Source organism: Saccostrea echinata, unplaced genomic scaffold, assembly GCF_033153115.1.
Source record: "Saccostrea echinata isolate AGI-Se365-2 ecotype Australia unplaced genomic scaffold, CSIRO_AGI_Sech_v1 ptg000005l, whole genome shotgun sequence".
NCBI classification, from domain to species: Eukaryota; Metazoa; Mollusca; class Bivalvia; order Ostreida; family Ostreidae; genus Saccostrea; species Saccostrea echinata.
Window position 1 is genome coordinate 1,697,785 of NW_026889754.1, and position 22,414 is coordinate 1,720,198.

The 22,414-nt window shown below is 34.2% G+C and overlaps 1 protein-coding gene and 1 long non-coding RNA gene across 2 annotated transcripts; both read left to right on the top strand.

Moving 5' to 3' along the window:
• Positions 1–276: 276 nt before the first annotated feature.
• Positions 277–13,216, top strand: LOC133179765 (uncharacterized). The gene is made up of 3 exons (XR_009720149.1): positions 277–369; positions 585–681; positions 12,792–13,216. It is a non-coding gene; the product is annotated as an uncharacterized LOC133179765 (long non-coding RNA).
• Positions 13,217–16,696: 3,480 nt separating this feature from the next.
• On the top strand, positions 16,697–18,754 carry LOC133179968 (uncharacterized). The gene is made up of 3 exons (XM_061314621.1): positions 16,697–17,086; positions 17,230–17,283; positions 17,619–18,754. Exons 1-3 carry the CDS (start codon positions 16,765–16,767, stop codon positions 17,969–17,971), a joined length of 729 nt encoding a protein of 242 aa, XP_061170605.1. The 5' UTR covers positions 16,697–16,764; the 3' UTR covers positions 17,972–18,754.
• Positions 18,755–22,414: the final 3,660 nt, after the last annotated feature.

Consider the following 22,414-nt stretch of genomic DNA (forward strand, 5'->3'; position numbering starts at 1 on the left):
AAGATCAGCAGAATTATTTTATGTATTATAACACCAGTGAGAAGTCTGGAATTCCCCTACTTTCACTTTCATTTTCAGAGGTTAACGCAGACAGACGCATTTTGCCGGAAAACGAATCTGACATGCCACCTCGAGATTTTAACCAAGGAAAGACAACTTGATGTGCTTTGATTTGAGGGGTCACTCACTGCTGAACGAAAATTAGGGACATTACTATGTGAAGAAACGTTAACATTGCCGCCTATGGGAAAACAATTAGTGGACTGTACCCATATGCCAGAATCATATGGACCGCAGACTGGCCCTGGTGATTCCGTTAAAAAAAAAGAGGAAAAATCAGTGCTTGTGCTCATTGGTCATTGGACAAAGGTAACTAGATTTATTTCATGAAACTAAACATGTAAATTACTAGGATATTAAAATATCACAATTAAAATACATGTACTGATTTATATATATATATGGATATCAGTTGGTCTCCTTGATGGAGTTAAATGCATTTGTTATCCCTTTTAAGTGGATCATTTAAATATTATGCAGTTTATTTAGAAGCTCTTTATTATCTGCACTCTTCACTTTTACAGGGTGAATGCCAGAATTTTTTCAAGAACAGTCTGAATCTGACATGGAAAAATGAAGAAAAACAGCCTTCCTGTTTATAAATCTACATTCTGACAAAGGGTGATTTTGTTTAGTTCAATTAGAAGTGCACATTTAATTTCAGTTGCTTTCCTTAATGATATATTATAGCATTTTTATTCCCTTATGAACAATATGTATACTTGTAAAGCATGTATCACAAAATCTTCTGCAAACAACGTTTTGGGTGTAGAGTGTTTGTTGTTTAACGTCCCTCTTGAGAATTTTTCACTCATATGGAGACGCCACCACTTGTCAGTGGAGAGCTGCAAATTTTTGTCCTATACTCAGCACTTACGGCCATTGAGCATTGAGGGATCTTTATCGAGCCAGCACCTACTGTGACATGGGACCTCGGTTAATACCTCTGTCTCATCTGAAGAACGGGTCTCCACGTCCCACAGTGGGATTCAAACTCGCGATGTAAGGATCAGCTTCTTTCTCCGCAACTCTAGAGTAGACGCTCTAACCACTGCATCTGCTCTACTTTGGCAACTTTGGGAGTATATAAGCATAGGAATCATCATGTCCATCTGTCTGTTCATGTGTTTGGCCACTTTTATGATTAGTTTTTTTGTTCCAATTCTGGCTGAGATAAATTGATTTAAGTCATCTAAATACAAACAAATTAAGGGAAATTACTATGGTATTGGAATGAACTTTTTGGAATACTGTCTAATTGTTCCATTGTAGTTGGTTTCTTTAATGTTGAAGTAATGCATCTGGTCTTCCTAATGCATGGCATACACTGTATGCATGTGTAATGTTAAAGTTGGCTGAATGTAAAACAGTTCTTGCGTTATGACAAAGGTAAATAGATTTAGTTCATGTAACTAAACATGTAAATTATTAGGGTATTAAAATCTCAAGTTTTGAATACTGATTTACATGTGGAGAGTAGTTGGTCTCCTTAATGCAGTAATAATACATTTGGTCTCCCTTATGCATACTGTATATTATATAAAGGGGGAGTTTCGATAAGGTCGCTCAGCGGCCCACTTTTTTTCATAAAAATAAATTTCAATTTATTTTTTCAAAACTAGTTAAGAATTCAAGAAAAATATATTAACTTTTGTTATTTACATTTCAGAGGTTAATATGAGATGAATTCACAACGTAGCTGATACATACTTAGATGTACCCTCTGATCCGTTAACATTAGGCTTATGGGAAAATATAAGAGGGTGGCATTTAAAAATCGATGTTTAGAATATGAAGTGCATGAGGGACACTCACCTAATTTTTTTCAGTAATTAGATATACTCTGCACACTAATTTCTTGAAATATGATGAGTGTCACGTGTGCACTTCATATCCAAAAAAATGAAAATTGCATAAAATTTGCATATCTAAAATTAGAAGCTCCTGGTTTCTTGATCTGACTCTGTGTTAAAATACTAGGCCAAAAGTAGCATTTTTTTTTAAATCAAAGAAGATTCTCAATTATATTAACAGTAGAAAACATTATCGTATCCTATCTTCATTTCGACAGTTTTTTTTGTTGCCAACGTATAACGTTAACGTCACATTTTTAGCTCACCTCCTTGAAGTTTGGGGAGCTTTCGTAATACCGTCGGCATCAGTGTTTCAGGTAAAAGTATTTGAAGCAGATTTTTTTTTTCAAGTATATCTATGCCCTATATTAATCAGAGTCACATGATCCAGCGTGTTTCCTTGTCACCAGTCAGGTTTCAGATGCTGGATTTTTAGTCAAAGAATGTCCAAGTAAGTGTTTTAAAAGCAGGTTTAAGTTTTTGGAGCAGAGCAGCTGAAAGCACTTGTTGACCAGACTTGCTTTATGATGCACACTACTATATTGCTTCAGATGCTGGATATGACCTACATTTCATTAATAAGTGAGCAGGTTAAAGATTTTGAAGCTGGTCTCATTTTTATATAACTATAAGCCCCATCGTGACCAAACTTGCATTGATGATGCATCTAGGATTGCACATTACCAGACATGGTTCAGATGCTGCATCTTTCTTACATTTTCCTACTGACTGAACAAAAAATAAGTTTTCGAGCAAGTCCATTCCTTAATGTTATTCATCATGCATAGTTATATTTTTGACTTTCTTGTAAATAGAAATCCACGCTCCGACATGCTAGAGAGGCACCCATGTATTTATGTGTGGTTGATATAGGAAACGTGGCTTGTTTTAAGTCTGGATGTCTAGGGGCATATGTCTGCTTGATTACGGATTAAACACATATCTTTGGCGTTTTCACATGTATTTCGAACTGCGCTCTGTTCTAGCAAATCATATATAATGAATTCTAGTACTCTCTAAATGAGAAGTGACTAGAAATGGTGTAAAAACTTAAGTATCTCTGGAGATTTGAGAAGCGAGAGGAAATAAGTCCTGGCTGGGATTCTCTCAGTTACGCTGAAAACATAATGCAGATCTATGTGGGCAAATACTTATAAGTTTCATAATGAGAAGGAAAATTTAATGCATTATAGATTTTTCCATCATATTACGTATCATGATAAAATACTTTTGACTGTAATCAATATCATTCATATTATCAAATACATTGCAATATACAGAAGCCAGTAGGTGCAAGGTAAAAAAAAATGTTATCTGTCAGCCGCCAGATAAGTTTCTGCCATTGAAATATCTGGCGGCCGCCAGATAAAATTGTAGTGTTTTTGCCAATCAAATTGTAGCACCCAATGATATACCTCAATGCACTTGATTGACAGAGGTACACAGACCAGGTATTTTCGAAGGCGGTGCTTAAAATCTCTGCCTTTAAGGAGGCTGGGGGGTCAACAAATTAACCATCAGATATAACTTAATTTTTTAGATATGATATCTTAAGCTGTCAACTATTATTTGGCAAAGAAAAATTTCATACATTTTTGTTTTAAAATTTGATAATTTTTGTATATCTTTATATGGAGCTCTTCTTCTGAAGGAGATCAATATAGTCTGAAAATGGCCACAACCCCCCAGCCATCTTAACGACATCTACAACTTCTCTTTGAAGTCAAATCTTGGAGTTTCATGCCTTATTAGCAAAGATAAAATCTACACTTCATACAAAAATTCACTTCATAAGGTTTTCACCTCATAACTTTAGATTTATGTTTTATTAGATTACATGTCTACACCGCAAGGAACTTATTTGTCGGATTCTAGTTATTTATGTTGCGGCCAACAGATAAGTTTCTGGTCGCCGCCAGTCATTTATGTGGTGGCCGCAGGAAAACTATTTGGCCGCCGCCAAATTTTTCTAGCGGCCGCCGAATAATTATGTGGCGAACGCCAGATAAAATATTTTTCTTACCTTGCACCTACAATGTACTGGCTTACCTAGCAATATGATGCTTTTAAGTAAACTTTTTATTCATGTATGTATTTAAAATATTTTTTTAATCTTTTTATTTCAAAACATGTTATTTAATTTCAATTTTATGATACTAAGGTATATTTTTATAAAACATGTAGTTGTATAACCTTATTGATGAAAATGTAGTGCATATACCTGTATATGACGTTTTTACATTCACCTATCTCATGTCTACATATCTTTTCATTTGCATTTTTCGTATGGGAAAATGTTAAATATTGATTATATAGTTTATGTATAAATTGTCGATTAATTATGATGTTAAATCTTTCTATATATTTTACGTTTCATAAGTTAAATCCATCCTCTTTTAAAGAAAAGTAACATTTGACACACCAGAAAAATATCGTACCTTAAAAAAACATTGGCATAAGATAAACACCATTTTCCGTAAAAAAATTGTTGAGATTGGTTAATTTATGTCTTTATTCATATTTATCCTATTTCATTTTGACAGTTAAAAAATCCACTTTCCCCCTATGAAAATGTCTACTCCCAAAATATACGAAATGGGGGTATACTTAAATTTTCAATTATCACGTGACCGGAAAATGCGTAACATAAATTATTTTCATATTTTTAGGAAGTTTAGAAGTTTTTCTACAAAATATCAAAATTTCATAAAATTTCGTGAGGGGCCGAAAAACGGCCTTATCGAAACTCCCCCTTTAATAACTGACATGTACGAGGGTTGATCCAAAAGTTCATGGAATTTCTTCATATTTTATTTATTTATTAGTGAAAGTGGTTGAATACTGATTTACATGTGGATAGTAGTTGGTCTCCTTAATGCAGTAATAATACATTTGGTCTCCCTTATGCATACTGTATATTATATAAATTTAATGACTGACATGTACGAGGGTTGATCCAAAAGTTCGTGGAATTTCTTCTAGTGTTGTACTGATAATCAGAAAACATCGATTGTCGACAAAAAAAATGCTACTGATTCCGATGATCGATTATAGTTTTTCATAATCGATCATCGGAAACATACTTCTAATACAATACATTCCGGAATTATCCATTTCTGGTTTAAAATTTATTTCTTCTTAATGAAAGAAAATGGCATCTGCATCTGATACTAGCCAACTAGCACGAAGCAGAGGTGATTAAGAACCGAAGATGCATATATAGGGCCTAAAAAAAATTATTTTTGTTTCCTGTAATAACCCGACCGACCCATTCAATTTACCCCCGGGTGAATTTTTTTTCTGCCAAATCTGTGTTTGCTCTTTGGTTTGATCAATCAGCTGATTCTTTTTATTCAAAAAATATTAATTGTATCTTTTATTTGAGATATAAAATATGCAACTTAGTCAACATTTACCTTAAATATAGAGTGATCAATTCCCCCCACAGCTTTTTGAAGTTCGTTTTATGCCGCTAGGCAGCCATGTTGGGTGTCCACTGTAAATATTTTTAGGTCTAGAAAGTGTAAAAGAAGCAAAACAACAAAGAAAATAATATATTATGTATTTTATATATTCATGTTAAAGAAATAAATGAAATTATTGTAATAGTCTGCTTTTTGTATACAAAACTATGAAGAAATCCGATTATAATCGGTGAAATCGCATCAGAAGCAGTAACCAATTCCAACCGATGATCAATTATGAAAATTAACCGATGTCTCATCACTAATTTCTTCATATTTTTTTTTATTTATTAGTGAAAGCGGTTGAATACTGATTTACATGTGGAGAGTAGTTGGTCACCTTAATGCAGTAATAATACATTTGGTCTCCCTTATGCGTACTGTATATTATATAAATTTAATGACTGACATGTACGAGGGTTGATCCAAATGCTGAATCAGATGGAATTTCTTCATATTTTATTTTTTTATTAAGTGAAAGTGGTTGAATACTGATTTACATATGGATAGTGGTTGGTCTCCTTAATGCAGTAATAATACATTTGGTCTCCCTTGTGCATACTGTATATTATATAAATTTAATGACTGACATGTACGAGGATTGATCCAAAAGTTCATGGAATTTCTTCTTATTTTATTTATTTATTAGTGAAAGTGGTTGAAAATTACAAATAAAAATATAGACACTTGTGGAATTTTTTTAATAAAAAAATATTTTAAATATTAATGATAGTAACTCTATGGCAGTTGCCATAGCAAAGGATGTTTTAAAATGCAGGGGAGACATTTACTCGTTCATTATCATTTTAATTCTTAATACGTGATATAAGAAAAAACCTGCGCCAAGTGGCAAATAAAATGAGAATTTTGTCATTATTACGATTGCTTGACCACTAATATATCTGTCTGTGAGAGTTTTACTGATTTAACTTGATATTTAGATTATTAGTTGATGATTTCTTGTTCATCTTTTAATTGTTAGAGAACGTCACATTTCAGTCAAGTTAAAAGTTTTGTTAAAATCTTAGGAACACTCTGACTTAAAGGGGTATACTACTGATACAGGCTGGAGAAAAATGCATTTAGCAACTGATTTTCCAGTGGCGTGAGAAATTAAGAACAATAGAACTTCCATGGAGGTTGATTAAAGGTGTGGCTGCTTTTGGAGGGTCTGTTTTTCTCGTAGACAAATTAAGCGTTGATGGATGTTGACCACTGACGTACTGTGCTTGACTTTGCTACTGAAATTGGAACATCATATGGAAAGATGGGGAGTATTTTTGAAATATGAGTGTAATATAAAGATAAGTCGATTGGTGGATACCCAGGCTTTTCTTGAGAGAAAAAAAGAGAAAAAGGCAGAATATTTTGTAGAATTACTTAGTTGAATTGAACATGAGGGCGAGATGCTCCTATAACATGACATGACATACTTAACTTGACGTTACGTCGAAGTCTCCCCCGGATTTTACAACTATCAGTGTTCAGAAAGCTCATGTGACCTTATTGGTAATTGGAACGTGGTGAAATTTTCCAGTATTGTTGCATAATGACTCTATATTATAAATATGCCTATTGTTTGCTTTCATCAAATCACAATAAAATTTTAGAAATAATTAAATCCCATGAACTTTTGGATCAACCCTCGTATTAGAAAAAAGATGGATCTAAGATTGAACAGGTTATAATTCACCTGAGTCATTTAAATTACTTATTGCTATCTGTTCTTGTTCAGTCATCATGTGTCAAGTATTGTCTGTAAACTATTGAACATTTTCAGCTTCTTTTCTGGAACCAGTTTCAACTAATTTCTCGGTTGAAGTACTGTATAGGGTATTAATTTCAGGGGTTGTAATTTTCATGTTTTTCTCTCCTCTGACACGATCGCGGTTTGTTGAATTCGCAGAATCGGTATATAACTAAGGTTACATGTACCTCCCTTCAATGTCTATATCTGTTTAATCCATAGCATAGCTAGAAGGCATTAATCAGCGTTATGTATTCACTTCACGAACAACAGGGTAGATTTATATATACATCAGCAAGTTCAATAGTTATTTGAATGATTTTTTAAAACCAAAATGTCGATAAAAACATGATAATGCAGGTAACAAATACACATCGTAACATAGTTACGTACGGGTATTCAAAACCCATGACCCTAGTGTTTTGATTGATGAAACATGTAGCGTTTGCTATTAAAACAGTTTTTTTTTTTAAACAAATACAGGTTATTATCTGCTGGGTGATCTAAATTAATGTCAAGCATTTTAATTAAAATAATTGAATGACAAGTACAATTCGTAATTACTGAAATGACCATGCACTGCACATATATTTACCTATGATATCGTAGTCTATTCTCAAATTTCCAAATATAACATGTAGGTTATTGAAAACTTATTCACTGTTTCTTGAATTCACGGATTTATTCACACCGTGAATATAGCGAATATTAACACCGCGAGTTATTTTTCCCCTATACAGTATGCAGACTTAATATAGAAATGATTTTATCGACTTTCTCAATCTATCATGAATTTAAAAATGTAAATATAAGCATTTAATTGTAAATATTAAACATTTAGCATCTCATAACCAGAGTTGGAAATTACTGACTGCCCGAGGCAGTCTGTTTTTCAGGTAGGCAGGGACAAACTTTAGATTAACCTCAGTGGTCGGGGTCTTTAAACAGGTAGTTCCTGTTTTCCTCCTTTTTTTTTCAGGGTATAGTAAGTCTATAGAAATTAAGTAAAATATAGTATATCAAAGGAACACTTCTAGTTAAAAATATGAGATGACCTATAGGACCAATATTGGTTTCTGTCTTTAGAAAAAGCTTACCGATATATGTTCCGGTCACTGACTTTAGGCCACATGTGTGTAGTTTCTTGTTTCTCATGTATTGCTTTAGTTCTACATTAATGGTAATCTAACAACCAAGCTTTAAGATAAACGTGATGACTTTAACTTTTCAATCGTCAACTTCCCTTACTTATTCAGCAATATACCTTCATCACCTGCATACGGGGTTTATATCTCTCAGTTGATTCGATACACAAGAGCATCCACTTTTGCCGAATGATACTTCTTGTGCTATTTTACCCGAGAAAAAAATCGAATGAAGTTGTATAGATACCTGTATCCATAGTGATCAAACTAAGAAATTTGCATGCTTGCGTTTGAAATAATACAATAACTATTAACATTAGTTCCTTTAAATTTTAAAATGAAAAAAAGTGTATTTAGGTGGCTTTCAATACCAGTACCATTGTCTTGCATGAATGTTAAAAATGTTTGACACTTTTATTTATGATGACATTTTAACGACACTAAACTCTCCTAACCATCCTGTGTTCCTAAAACCAAATACATACAAACTTCTCTATGTGGCTTGACTTCGATATAATGATACAAAACGTGGTTATGTTTTACAGTGAACATCTTTGAGGAATGTTTACCTGGGTAGAACTCACGTGACTACCAGTATTTTAAATAATTTATTCCACGGGTGGGTTCAACATAGGTCATACAGGTAAATAGCTCTTGCTTGTTATAGGAAAAACATTGAACTTTTCATACATTTTTAATATTTTAAGTACAAGCCTAATCATGTACAAATTTCCTACTTTCACACAAGTTTTATAAATGTATAATGCATTTTTTTGTCAATCGCACAAGTTTGTACAATGTTAGGCTGACAATAAACAAAAGCTTTGAAATGAATGACCGTCCTCGATTTACTATAAAAAATCACGAATGTCGGCTGACCCCTACCACATTGTATGGCTTTGCTCTTTGTATATTCATGAATTTCAGTGATAAAATTTGTTGAATCTTATGGTTTAGATATCAATTAATGATCTGAGATGGAAAATTATGCTTAATTTAATTCTTCATTTTGTCACATTTTACCGGGGCCCATAAGTGCACTCGTTCTTTAGTGTTTATACAGGTAAAAAGTTTGAAAAAATAAAAATGTGCCAACAAATGGTTTCGAACCAGGACACTAAAAATGTTCATGGTGAGAGTCTGCGGTCTATCGTTCTGGGCTATGCTGACTATGAGGACATTTGTAATAAATATAAACCAGTATGATTGAAATAGGTTTTCACGTTTTTTGTAGTTTTTTTTTCTATGAATTTCGACCCTAGGCACCGCTAAAAGAACCTTGTTTTAAATAATTGCTTACTAGATCAAAATCTATCAAAATTTCATAATTTAATTTAGGGGCAGGCAAAGGGTGATTATATTGCATCCATCGGGTATAATTTTCTTATCAGAAAATTGTAGAGATATGCAAAGTTAATTAATGACAACATTTATTTTTCCTTTTTGCATAATACTTTTATGATTTTCACTAATAAATTGATTATTGAAAAAAAGCCTTTAATATGACTGCTGATTTTATCTCCATCTGTTAATTTTCAACACCTTTTCTCATGATTATAGTAGATAGAGAACAGATTATGATTTCTAACATTTACTAGCTTTTACAGATCATTTCCTTGAGATAGGTGGAACCAACAGTCAAATACAGACACTTTTTAGAAAAGTAAAAATCTGGCTCAGGTTAAAAAAAAAAAAAATCATTTACAGTTTTAACAATTAGTAATTTTACCTTAATTAACTGGAAAAATCTTATTTGACGAAATACAGGTCAAGAATGAAGAGTTTAAAGCCTAGTAGGGATTTTGGTCACGCAGGTAGGTTAGGCATCCCGTAGAATATCACAGTGCACTCTGTGCCTTCACATCTCTGAACTACCAAAATATGACGTCATAATGGAAAATGACGTCAAGTCACTGAAATCTTGAGGTGTTATGACGGGGAGAGTGTCATGAACTTTACACTTTATTTGAAACTGAATGTAAAATGCTAGGTAGCTATTGCAAAATTCACGGGTCGTTAAAGGTTTTTTTAAGTCGTATATGTCAGAATATTTTAAAAATACACCGCTTACCTACCCTTGATTGAAATTCAGCATGTTCAAAATGCTTATGAAAAATATACTTTTGAAATGTACTCTGTTTTATACCCGTGGTTGGAGGTAGAATTTATTTAGTGTGTATAAAAGAGTCTGGCGCAGGTGAAGAATGAGGATTAATCTGAGAATTTTTGTTGAAGTCTGTAAGAAGAGGTTGTTCTCTAACTGAATCTTGCTTGGGAAAAATGTGTGTTGGCTTTGTTTTAATACAGATTACGATATTGTGTGGAAAATACCCTCAAATTTGTAGGTAAGTTGAATTTCTCTGGAAATATTTTGTATCTAAGTAATACTATGACTTTTCCCAAGCACATTTCGGATACACAAGGATACGATGAGCTTATTTTTATAACAAAATGTTAATTATTGTGTAAATCAACTGCGCCGAAGTGATTTATATGAAACACTTCAAAAAATTATAAATGACCGTCACGTGATCAGCAAAGTCATGTGATATCATAACAAATATGTTAATACATAGCCGAGGAAATCCTCTATATAAATTGGAAGTACTTAAGTTCAATACTTTTAAATTAAAACTAAAACCAACCTCGCAATGACATATTATGTTTTGAGCCCATGTTAAAGCTTCAGGAAGCCTAAACATAGCTGCGCAATCATTACAGGTAATCTGCAGGCCCTCTCGAGAATTTTACACTCATATGGAGACGCCACCACTTGCCAGTGGAAAGCTGCAAATTCTGTCCTATACTCTGCACTCATGGCCATTGAGCAGTGAGGGGTCTTTTCATGCCAGCACCTACTGTGACACTGGACCTTGGTTTATAAGATCTCATCCAAAGGACTGGTCTCCATGTCCCACAGTGGGATTCAAACCTGCGACATAAGGATCAACTCCTTACTTCGCGACTCTAGAGCAGACGCTCTAACCATGGCGCCACGCTTGTGACTAGCTCAGTTTTAAAGAAATCATTCAAAATATTTTTTATCAAACTTAATATGCTGATACATATATAATTAGTAAGACCTATTCAACTATTTCAAAAACTTTTGACCTTTCCTGTGACCTTGACCTCACTTTCCTTCAATTTGCATTTTGCATGGTTTTAAAACCATTTAAAATATTGATATCTAAGGCTATGCATCTATACATAATTTGGTGAGAATTTATCATCTATATCCATTTTTTTTAGATTTCAATTTCAATTTTAAAGAAACTTTTCAAGATATTCTCATCAAACTTCATACACTAACACAAACTTTCATGTTGCATTACTATACACTCGGCAGGCATACATGTCCTATGGACATATTTCTAGTGTATTGCTATTTCTGTTGTTTGTTTACTTCCGGTCAGTAAGTGCCCTCTAGGGGCAAGCCCCAGTCCTGTTTTCTTTTCCAGGGTTGCAACAGCGCCCCCTAGAAAAACAAGTTGCACCATCCAATCAAATCGTGTTTTGTGCTGCTTTATGCCAATGAAATTAAGGCTGGACAGCATATGTATTATATTCTGACCAATGGGGTTGCCGTATTTTCAAATAATTAGGATAGACTTACCACTTCAGCATTCCTTTCATCACTGAAGTGATATACATGGTCAAAAATTGACTAACTTTCATTTTTGTGTCAACTGCAGAGCAGAACGATACTTAGAGATCACTTTACCTGGTGTCTGTCTGTCCGTCTGTCACACCTTATATCTCCAAAATTTTGAGAGGCAGGGTTTTGATAATTAGCATTTATATGTTTTTGAGCTCATGATACTATACTTTGAAACTGTATGAAATTCAGTTACCACACAAACTTGTATTTAAATACTATGAAAATACATTGGGATCAGTATTCCACAATGAATCGTGTTGACTGACAAAGTGACAATTAAAGTAAAGATAGTCTGAAATTCCTTTCCTCCGAGGATTGTTGGAAGCACCTACATGTGTATTAATAAAATGATAAACAGTTATTCCTCATAATTTCAATTAAATTATTCATTTGAGGACTGGGGAACCATATTTTCTTTGATTGCCAGATTCTATCCCAGTCTTTTACTTTTGGATCCTTTTTTTTCCTTGCAGGCAAATGCATGAACCTCCATGCTAATATTAAATTAATAGCTGACCACTCTTAGATTTATTTACCTCTTTAATGACGATACCTAGCAGGTGACATATACATTCCTTGAAACACTCTAGTTCCTATTTGATTTTCACTAATATAAAGATTATTGAAAATTAAGACTAAGGTGCCCTATAGTGATCAGTCTATTCATTCATCTGTCTGTCAAATACATATATCCCATGTTCAGAGTACAGGTGACTCTAAATACTTCAAACTTTATATTTTTTAATTAGATACATGTAGCTGCTTTGGAACATCTGAAAGGTCTATTACATTATCACTAGTTTTACTAGTTTTCTTCATGTAAGTTGAATATATTTTAAACTTTTAAATTTTTATTTTTTCCAGGTAAGAAAGAAATTCAGGAGTTCTTAAATTGCCCTTGGGATTGCATCAAACTGCTAAAAGACCTCAACAAAAACAGCGTCTTGAAAATAAAAATGAAAATATTCAGTGAAAAAAAAAATGATGAAAGAGCCACTAAAAATCTTCAAGCCTTTGAGCTGAAATCTGGAAGTCAATCTGTGGACTTCACTAGTATGTCATAATTACTAAGTCATCATTTGTGTATAATAAATACACTAAACTGTAAACACTTGTTAAAATGTGTATAATTTTTAGATATAATTTGTAGCTCACAGACTTCAATAGTTTCATGTAATGTAAGTAATAATGAAAATTTCCTGTTGTCTAGCTAGATTAGAAACTATTATTGTCCAATTTTGGATATTGTGAAATAATTCATCTAGTATGCATACATGTGTGTACACTTACGTGTAAATTAATTGTTATAGCAAATTCAATCGATCATTAAGTTGAATGTTGACTAATGTTTTTCATCAAAATTGTTTACACTGAATTGTTTGTGGATTTTTCCATTTGCCCAGTCATGTCAAGGAGCACATGGCAGGAAATGCTTTCTCCTCCATTGCACCTGGTGTTTTTAGAGGTCTGTGTTTGCTCTGCTCTAATTATGTATTGTTTCAATGGACTTTAAAGCTTGATCACTGTTGGTAATCTTCATATTTCATATACTATTAGAGTACTTGAAGAAAACTGTAAAGATTTAACATACAGTATAATGCATGTATATTGCACTTTAAGTACAGTGTATGTGGTTAAGAAATGTTAAATCGTCTCATAGTGCATTGAATTTGTTGAAAATTAGAAAATGTGTTGAATTTTTTTTTAAATAATGTTAGATTGCAGATTTTTTTAAATCATGCAAGTAAGAAATTGCTAAATATTTTTTAGCTTTTCTGGACAGTCTAGATGAGTTCTTATTATATACCTAGCATTGTCATCCCAGTTAAAATTTAAGGAGCAACGTTCATTCCTAAGCTCTACCTGGACAAACTTGCATGGATTAAAGCACATTAACAGATTTACTTCAGATGCTTGACCTGATCTACATTTTCCTCATGTGTTTTTTTTTGTTTTTGTTTGTTTGTTGTTTAACATCCCTCTCAAGAATTTTTCATCCATATGGAGATGCCACTACTTGCTGGTGGAGAGCTGCAAAATTTGACCTATACTTTGCACTCAGGGCCTTGAGCAGTAAGGGATCTTTTTTGTGCCCACATCAACTGCTAGGCGGGACCTCAGTTTATATGGTCTAATCTGAAGGACTGGTCCCCACAACCCCAGTGGATTTGAACCTGAGACTTAAGGATTAAATCCTTACTCGCGACTCTAGATTACAAACTCTCTCCTTTGCGCCACATGGGGGACTCCACAAGATTAAGTGTTTCGAGCAGTCCTATTCTCATGTAATTATAAACTCTATGTTGAACAAACCTGCAAAGATGATGCATGTACATGTAAATGTTTCAGGGTACCAATCCTTGATTTGACTTAGATTTTCTGGATTAATGACCAGTTTTTTAGAGAAGGTTCATTCAAAGTAACAATATACTCTTTGGTGATCAGTAAACATAGATGATGTATCCTGCTTCTGATGCTGGATGTAACATACATTTTCAGGGTTATGGAGCAGTTAAATCTAACCCAGACCAACTTGCATAGATTTTGGATCCAGGTGATATACATTACCAGAGTGTTTGTTGAGTGAGACTTTGCCTTACTAGTAGATAACATTTATAGAAGTGAGCTTTGTATTCTTTGATTAGGTATGTTTTTTCTTTGCTCAGGATATATATACCATCAGTGCCAACTACCATACATTTTATATAATAGATGTAGCTGTTGTTCAACTGAATATGATAAAACTGTGGATGAAAATAATTTGATTTTTGTACCTTTGAATGTATTGAATTCATTTGTAAAAGCTGTTATGATACAATGTTTGATATTTTATAAAAGTTTTTAGCATATGCAATCAATAAATGTATCAACATTTTTATTTTATTATACTTTTTACCCTGCAAACTTCTTAAAAACAGAATAGTAATGATCCATTTAGCTGATACTAGGTTAGTGTCACATTGTACTGGTATATCATGTATACTGAACTGTAAATAAGAAACATCTAAATAGGTAAAATCACAGCATGAATCATTGGATTATGTAAGAAGTGCACTATCTTGTGCTTTGGTATGGTATTAATAATAAATGTTAAAATATCATTTTTTTTTTCAAATTAACAAAGGATATGCTTGAGTGACTGTATTTTGACTAGCAGTAAAAATAAAATGATTTTTAAGCATTTGAATTATTTTGATTCATGGTCTCTGCAAGTTTAATGATAGCAAATATGTATATTGAACATGGCATCCACATATTGCTATACTGGATGGGGCATAACTTTTACTGAATCTTAATCACAACCTTGAAATTTTATGTAGTACATGTACTCTTGGTTTCAACTGGTCAAATGTATTCTTGAATCAGAAAGAATTTAAACAAATATAGGCATAGGTCAGAACTTCATCAATTAGTTGGAAAGCGAATGCACTCAGTGACTATATGGTTTAAAAGAAGCTTGGTATAAATAGCAGGAAAAACTACTTGAAGTCCACTGTGAACTTTGTGTCCTCAACAAAACAATATGGAGTATACTATACTTGGTTTAAAGAATAATCTATGTCTGCATTCACTTTCAGGTTAAACTGTTTTGGGCATTGAGAGTTTGTTGTTTAACGTCCCTCTGGAGAATTTTTCACTCATATGGAGATGCCAACACTTGCTGATGGAGAGCTGCAAATGAGCTATGCTCGGCACTCAGGGCCAATGGGCAGTGAGGGATCTTTTTCATGCCAGCATCTACTGCGACACTGGACCTCTGTTTGTACGAAGGACCGGTCTCTACGTCCCAAAGTGGGATTCAAACATGTGAGAAAAGGATCAACTAACTCCACGACTCTAGAGCATTGGCTCTTTCCACTGCACCACGTGGGCGACAGCATTGAGAGTTAAATGTGGATATCAGAACAAGCTACTCTGGGCTTATACTCTCTATATATTGATTGATTGTATGTTGTTTAACATTCCTCTCAAGATTTTTTCACTCAAATGGAGACACCACCACATGCCGGTGGAGATCTGCAAATTTTGTCCTATATCGGCACTTACGGCCATTGAGCATCGAGGGATTTTTTTCGTGCCAGCACCTACTGCGACACAGGACCTCGATTTATACGGTCTCATCTGAAGGACCGGTCTCCCCATCCCACAGTGGGATTTGAACCTGCGACGTAAGGATCAACTCCTTACTTCGCTACTCTAGAGCAGACGCTCTAACCACTGCGCCACTGGGGCAACTACTCTCTATTTAAGTCACTTGTGCAATGATAAACTTTAGTTTAATTCAATGTTTTGTACTGATCATGTTGAGTCACATTAGCACAAATATCTTTCTGCTGACCTTGACTAATGACCATCCGCAACTATTCTGGTTGGAAACAATATGTTAATTAATGCATGATAAGTGAAATTACTATGAAAGAAAAATGGTCTACTTAAACCACAAGTTATATTTATAAAAAATATACACTGGTCTCCTTAAGTCATATGAGAGAAACATAAAATATTAAGGAGACCATTTTTTTCATATATTTTTAGGAGGCATTTATTATGAAAAAATAAAGCAAGAGTCGACTAAATGGTGTTCTATAGATCATTGATCTGGTATTTCTTTTTAGAAAAAAGCAAATTTAAAAAATTTGTATATTGTCTCCTTAAGCCATATATAATGGTCTGGTCTCCCTAGTCCTTAAATCAGAGTTATATATATATATATATATATATATATATATATATATATATATATATATATATATATATTACAGCACCGAAGTTGCAGACAACTCAGCCAGAACCTGACCATGTGACATCTAGCCCTACAAACCATACGATAACCTCAATGGTTCAGCCAGAACCTGCCCATGTGACAGCTAGACCAACAACCCAAACGATGACCTCAACGGTTCAGCCAGAACCTGCCCATGTGACAGCTAGGCCAACAACCCAAACGATGACCTCAACAGTTCAGCCAGAACCTGCCCATGTGACAGCTAGGCCAACAACCCAAACGATAACCTCAACGGTTCAGCCAGAACCTGCCCATGTGACAGCTTGGTCTACAACCCATACGATAACCTCAATGGTTCAGCCAGAACCTGCCCATGTGACAGCTAGATCTACCCTCCTTAAGATGCTAAAGACAGTTAAGGCACCAACAAAAGGTTAGTCAACAGTTGTCATGTAAAAAAAAAAGAACAAAACAAAACCTTTTTGATAAAAATATCGAATTTGACAACTTAACATAGCAATGACATAATGTTGCATGTTATTGTACATGACCAAAATGGATTTTTTTTTATTGTAGCCTTGAACGTTCCAGATACAGACGATGATCTGTTTGACGAAGCGGGTACTACAGGTCAGCATGTAACCCTCCTCTTGTCTATAAATAGTTCATTGTATTTTTATTATAATATGTGTGTTTATTTCCATCAATGATAAATTGAAAAAAGATTAGGTGTAGAGCACAAAGAAATGATAAACCATCTTCAGGGAAATCCATTAGAAAAAGAACACTATTTAGAAAGCATGCACTGTTTAAATCAAAACGGGATAAATTACCCTCAAGATCAGAAATAGAATTAAACCGAATACATGCTTTATCTTCGGATGATGATTATGATTCTATATTTGATGCGTCAGATATATAAATACAAGTTGGTTTGTGAAGATGTTTTATTTTTATATTTATAGGCTTTTTTGCATGGGCAGTACTTACTACTATAGCTCTGATACTCCTCATCGTCAAGAAACTTGTGTTACAGAGATGTGACTTGAAATGTTGCACACAACCTTTACCATCCCCACCACAACCACAAACAATAGAACCTTTTGAGGATAGAATACCTATGAATCCTATTATGCACACCCCTCCATCGCAAGCCTCAACTCCTGACACCCCAAGCACAGTAATGTCAACTCCTGACACCCCAAGCACAGTAATGTCAACTCCTGACACACCAAGCACAGTAACCTCAAGTGCCCCTTTGGTTTCTCAACATGAGCCAGTATCGGCTAATACAAGGTCAAAGAAGAAATTGTTCTAGACTAAAATGATATACGAGTCTTGTGAACGGAATATGTGCATACATTCTCAAAAGAATACAGGTATATTCTTTTTACATTTGTGATGTTTTACTACATGATGGTAATTGAGCATATAAATTTAGCTGTGTTGTCAGAAAAGATGATGTACATTTTTTTTTACTTGATTGTTTTATTTTGAGAAAATGTATTGTTATCATACATATGACAACAAGTAAGTGTTTATGTTTGTGTATTACTTTTGATAATGAGACATACAGAGTTATTTTGACAAGAAAAAAATTTATGTGAAAAATAATTCTTGAGAAAAACAGCTATTAAGCTGTCCCCCCCTTTTTTTTACTTGATTGTTTTATAAAGCTGTCCCCCCCTTTTTTTTTTACTTTGTTTTAAATGAGATTTACTAGGTGATGGTTAATTACCTGGGTTGTCAGATGATGTACATCTTTTTTAATTGATTGTTTTATTTTGAGATGACGTATTGTTATCATACATATGACAACAATGAGTGTTAGTGGGATATTTTTACACAAGTAAGTGTTTATGTTTGTGTATTACTTTTGATAGACATACAGAGTTATTTTGACAAGAAAAAAAAATCTATGTGAAAAATAATTCTTGAGAAAAACAGCTATTAAAGGTGCTTGGACACAGATTTGAAGTTAATATTTACTCAAATTTTCTGTATAATTTCATGACTTATATGTTGCTATAGCATTTCATACGAAAATTTGATAAAAATCTTATTTTATCTGTAAGTTATTGAAACTTTGAATTTCTGGACGCGTTTGATAGACACATCCTTGCACTTTCACAAATTTTAAGTTTATCCTTAATACTTTAGAAAAGTAGCAATTTTGTTGTTTTAATTAATAAAAAATATTAAAACTATAATGCAGAAATTTCAGAGTAGAAATGTAGAAAGCACAATCCTCTCACGAGTATTGTCAGTCCGTGCTCAGTGGTGTGTGCAGAGTTTAACAATTGAACACACCCGGTGAATCGTAAACATTAACAACAACAGAGCGCGTGCCCTGTTTACAAAAACAGTTTACGTTTCACGGGTGTATTCAATTTGTTAAACTCTGTACACAACTACACAACACTAAGCACGGGCTGATAATACTTTAGTGAGTAAGTTTTGCTTTCGCACCTTTTTACTCTGAATTTTCTGGATTATAGATATAATATTTTTCATTAATACACAATAAAATTGCTACTTTTCTTAAGTATTAAGGATAAAGTTAAAAATTGTGAAAGTGCAAGGATGTGTTAATCAAACGCCTCCCGAAGTTCGTAGTTTCAATAATTTCCAGATTAAATAAGTTTTTAATTTTATTTTCGTGTGAAATGCTATAGCAACATATAAGTTGTGATATTATACAGAAAATTTGAGAAAAAATAAACGTCAAATCTGTGTCTATGCACCTTTAAGCTATCCTCCCCCTTTTTTTTTACTTGATTGTTTTGTAAAGCTGTCCCCTTTTTTTTTTTACTTTGTTTTAAATGAGAGTTTTACTTGCTTGATTTGTTTTCATTTGTGATGTTTTACTATGTGATGGGTAATTAATTGGGTTGTCAGATGATGTACATCTTTTTTAATTGATTGTTTTATTTTGAGATGATGTATTATTATCATACATATGACAACAATGCCTATTAGTGGGATGTTATTTACACAAGTTAGTGTTTATATATGTATATTACTTTTATAGTTTTGAATTTCATTAAAGTTTTTGAGTTGAACAGGCTTTGTTTTTTCTTTTGTATGATTGATTGTATACTGTTTAACATCCCTCTCCAGAATATTTCACTGATATGGAGACGTCACCATTGTCGGTGAAGGGCTGCAAATTTAGGCCTATGCTCGGCACTTGTGGCCTTTGAGCAGGGAGGGATCTTTATCGTGCCACACCTGCTGTGACATGGGGCCTCGATTTATACAATCTCATCCGAAGGACCGCCCCATTTAGTCGCCTTTTACGACAAGCAAGGGGTACTGAGGACCTATTCTAACCCGGATCCCCACGGGGCTCTTTTGTATGAGTTGTGGTATAAAGAAAATTTTATGTTATTGAATTTGGATTACGCAGCTAGGTTAAGGACGCCCATGAAATATACGCCTTAATATATTCAGGGAAAATGAATAAAATTTCAATATTTTCTTTAACAGCATTAGTTTTGATAAATGTGAATTGTTGTGTTTGCACGTGTATATATCGGGTCTCTGCTGAGTTCGGCCAAAGCGACATCGCTTACATCAGCTGTTTGTCACGTGACAGTTTTAAAATTAGAACATATATGTACTACTACAAAGATCGTAAAAGTTCAACGATATACGGGCATTTTTCCGCTATAAAATTTATTCCGTTTTCTTTGAGACAAATTCCTTAACACGAAAAGTGCTGGGAGCAACTTTCTCATGCTCGGGAATTGTTTAAAATTTAGCCGTCTTTCTATAAACTCCAGTCAAAAATGTAATTCGCATTGGAAAAATGTTACATTACGGAATAAATCAATAATGCACAACCAGCTCCCAGCACTTTTCAGAATAGTAGGAATAATAGCTACACGTGTTTTAAAATTCAGAATTTATAGTGAAGCGGATATCGTTGAACTTTTGATATTTTCGAGGGGCTGGATCCCTCATTCTAGCACGTTACTGTAAAAATGTACTCCCTACGTCTTTATTTAAAGTCTACACAATAACAATTTAGTTAGACAATAAAATGTGGATTAATATATTTCAGAATATGTCTCTCCTTTGGTCCGACTACGCGTGTTTCGTATTTATTTTTATTTTTACAAGCTACGATAAAAGCTTGATCCACGCCTCAAGTACAGAGAAACTGCGTGTCAAAGTAAGAAATGACGTCATCTCAGTAAGTTCAGCGAGATCAAGCTGGCTTTCATTTTACATACCCTAAGTGCTATTATGGCAAGATAAGTTGCACATCCATTTATCTTTATAATATTTATGATAAACGAAAGTATTTAGTGTGTTTTAAAAAGAACATATAGTATTTATTCATCGAGATTCATTTGTATTGTTTTAACGTGACGTCATAATAGCTTTACCGAACCTCTGCATAGGCTGACGTATACATGGGAGTCCTTAACCTAGCTGCGTATAATTTTGAAATATATTTAAATAAATTTGTAAATATTCTGAATTTACTTTAGAACATGGCAGACGACAGTTTATTAAAAGAAATTTTGGACTCTTTGGAGGATCCGGACACCGTGCAGTTATTTGCAGCAGCCAATGGTTTAGTCGGTGATGTCGAGGTCGAGAACCGATTAAGGGAACTCCAATGGGAAAAGCACATCGACGATTTATGGCAGGAGGTTCTGTCTGATATGGAGTCTCCTCCTAAAAAAAAGTGTCATTCTCTCAATGATGGCAATCAACCTTCTACAAGTAGGGAGATGGGGGGCGGTGGGGAAAGTTCCGATTCTAAGGACACATTAGCAAAACCTTACTATATCTGGAAGAGAGATACCAGGACCTTCAAGAAAAATCTGGCCCGCGACACCACGTTCAAGGTCAAATTCAACGAACAGTGGAGGGGGGATAAATTAATAGATATCCAAAACAAATTACACGAGATGTTCGACGACCTGTTGTCGCAGGCCAGGGGTCACGATGCGGATTTGGGAAGGGTGGTCCTAAGTCATCCGAGTTTAAACAATCCTATCGTCGTGCCGCTGCAGTCCTGGGAAATATTGAATGCAAATGTCGTCATGTCGGAGATCACCAAGGTACTCAATTCAAACGAAAGCTTACCCGTAGACGAAAACCTGCTAGTCACCATCGGGTCCATTGACTTACCTAAAGGGGGAGGTAACCCTAGAAAATTACCCATTACAACTCTTTTCGGTCCTAAAAACAGTATAGAAAGGAAAAAATCACTTTTTCATGTTCAAAATAATGACAATTTATGTATGGCCATTTCCATCGGTCTGTGTTTTCTAAAAACGTGTAAGAAAGTAGATACGGAAACATGGAACAATTTAGTGGGGAATGATCCTGGAACGATGCTAGATCACGCCCTCAAACACCGCACTGTTTCTCAAACATATTATGACAATATCTTGAAAACGTCGAGACAAAAAATGCAAACGGAGCTGGCCATGGGACTGTGTGAAAAAGCCGGTGTGCCCAATGACAGGTATTTAGGTCTGAATGATATCGAACCTTTCGAAAATTTACTTGATGTCTCGATCAACGTCGTGTCCTCTGCAGTAGGAAACAAATTTGTCAGGGTCACAGAGGATCAGGGTAAGCCTCGTCTTTATTTGTATCACGTGGATTCGGAAAAGGAAAAACACTGGCACGGGATTGCTAGGATACAAGGATTTTTTAAGGCGTCGTATTTTTGCCATAGTTGTTTAAAACCGTATAAAAATAAATCCAAACACTCTTGTGCCACCTCATGTGAAGT

What these genes read in the sequence shown, in the direction of transcription:
- LOC133179968 (XM_061314621.1), top strand. Translation starts at nt 16,765, where the DNA reads ATGGTTCAGCCAGAACCTGCCCATGTGACAGCTAGACCAACAACCCAA. An exon ending in AGTTAAGGCACCAACAAAAG is followed by an intron (nt 17,087 to 17,229) that starts GTTAGTCAACAG and finishes TTTTTATTGTAG; the next exon opens with CCTTGAACGTTCCAGATACA. An exon ending in TGACGAAGCGGGTACTACAG is followed by an intron (nt 17,284 to 17,618) that starts GTCAGCATGTAA and finishes TTATATTTATAG; the next exon opens with GCTTTTTTGCATGGGCAGTA.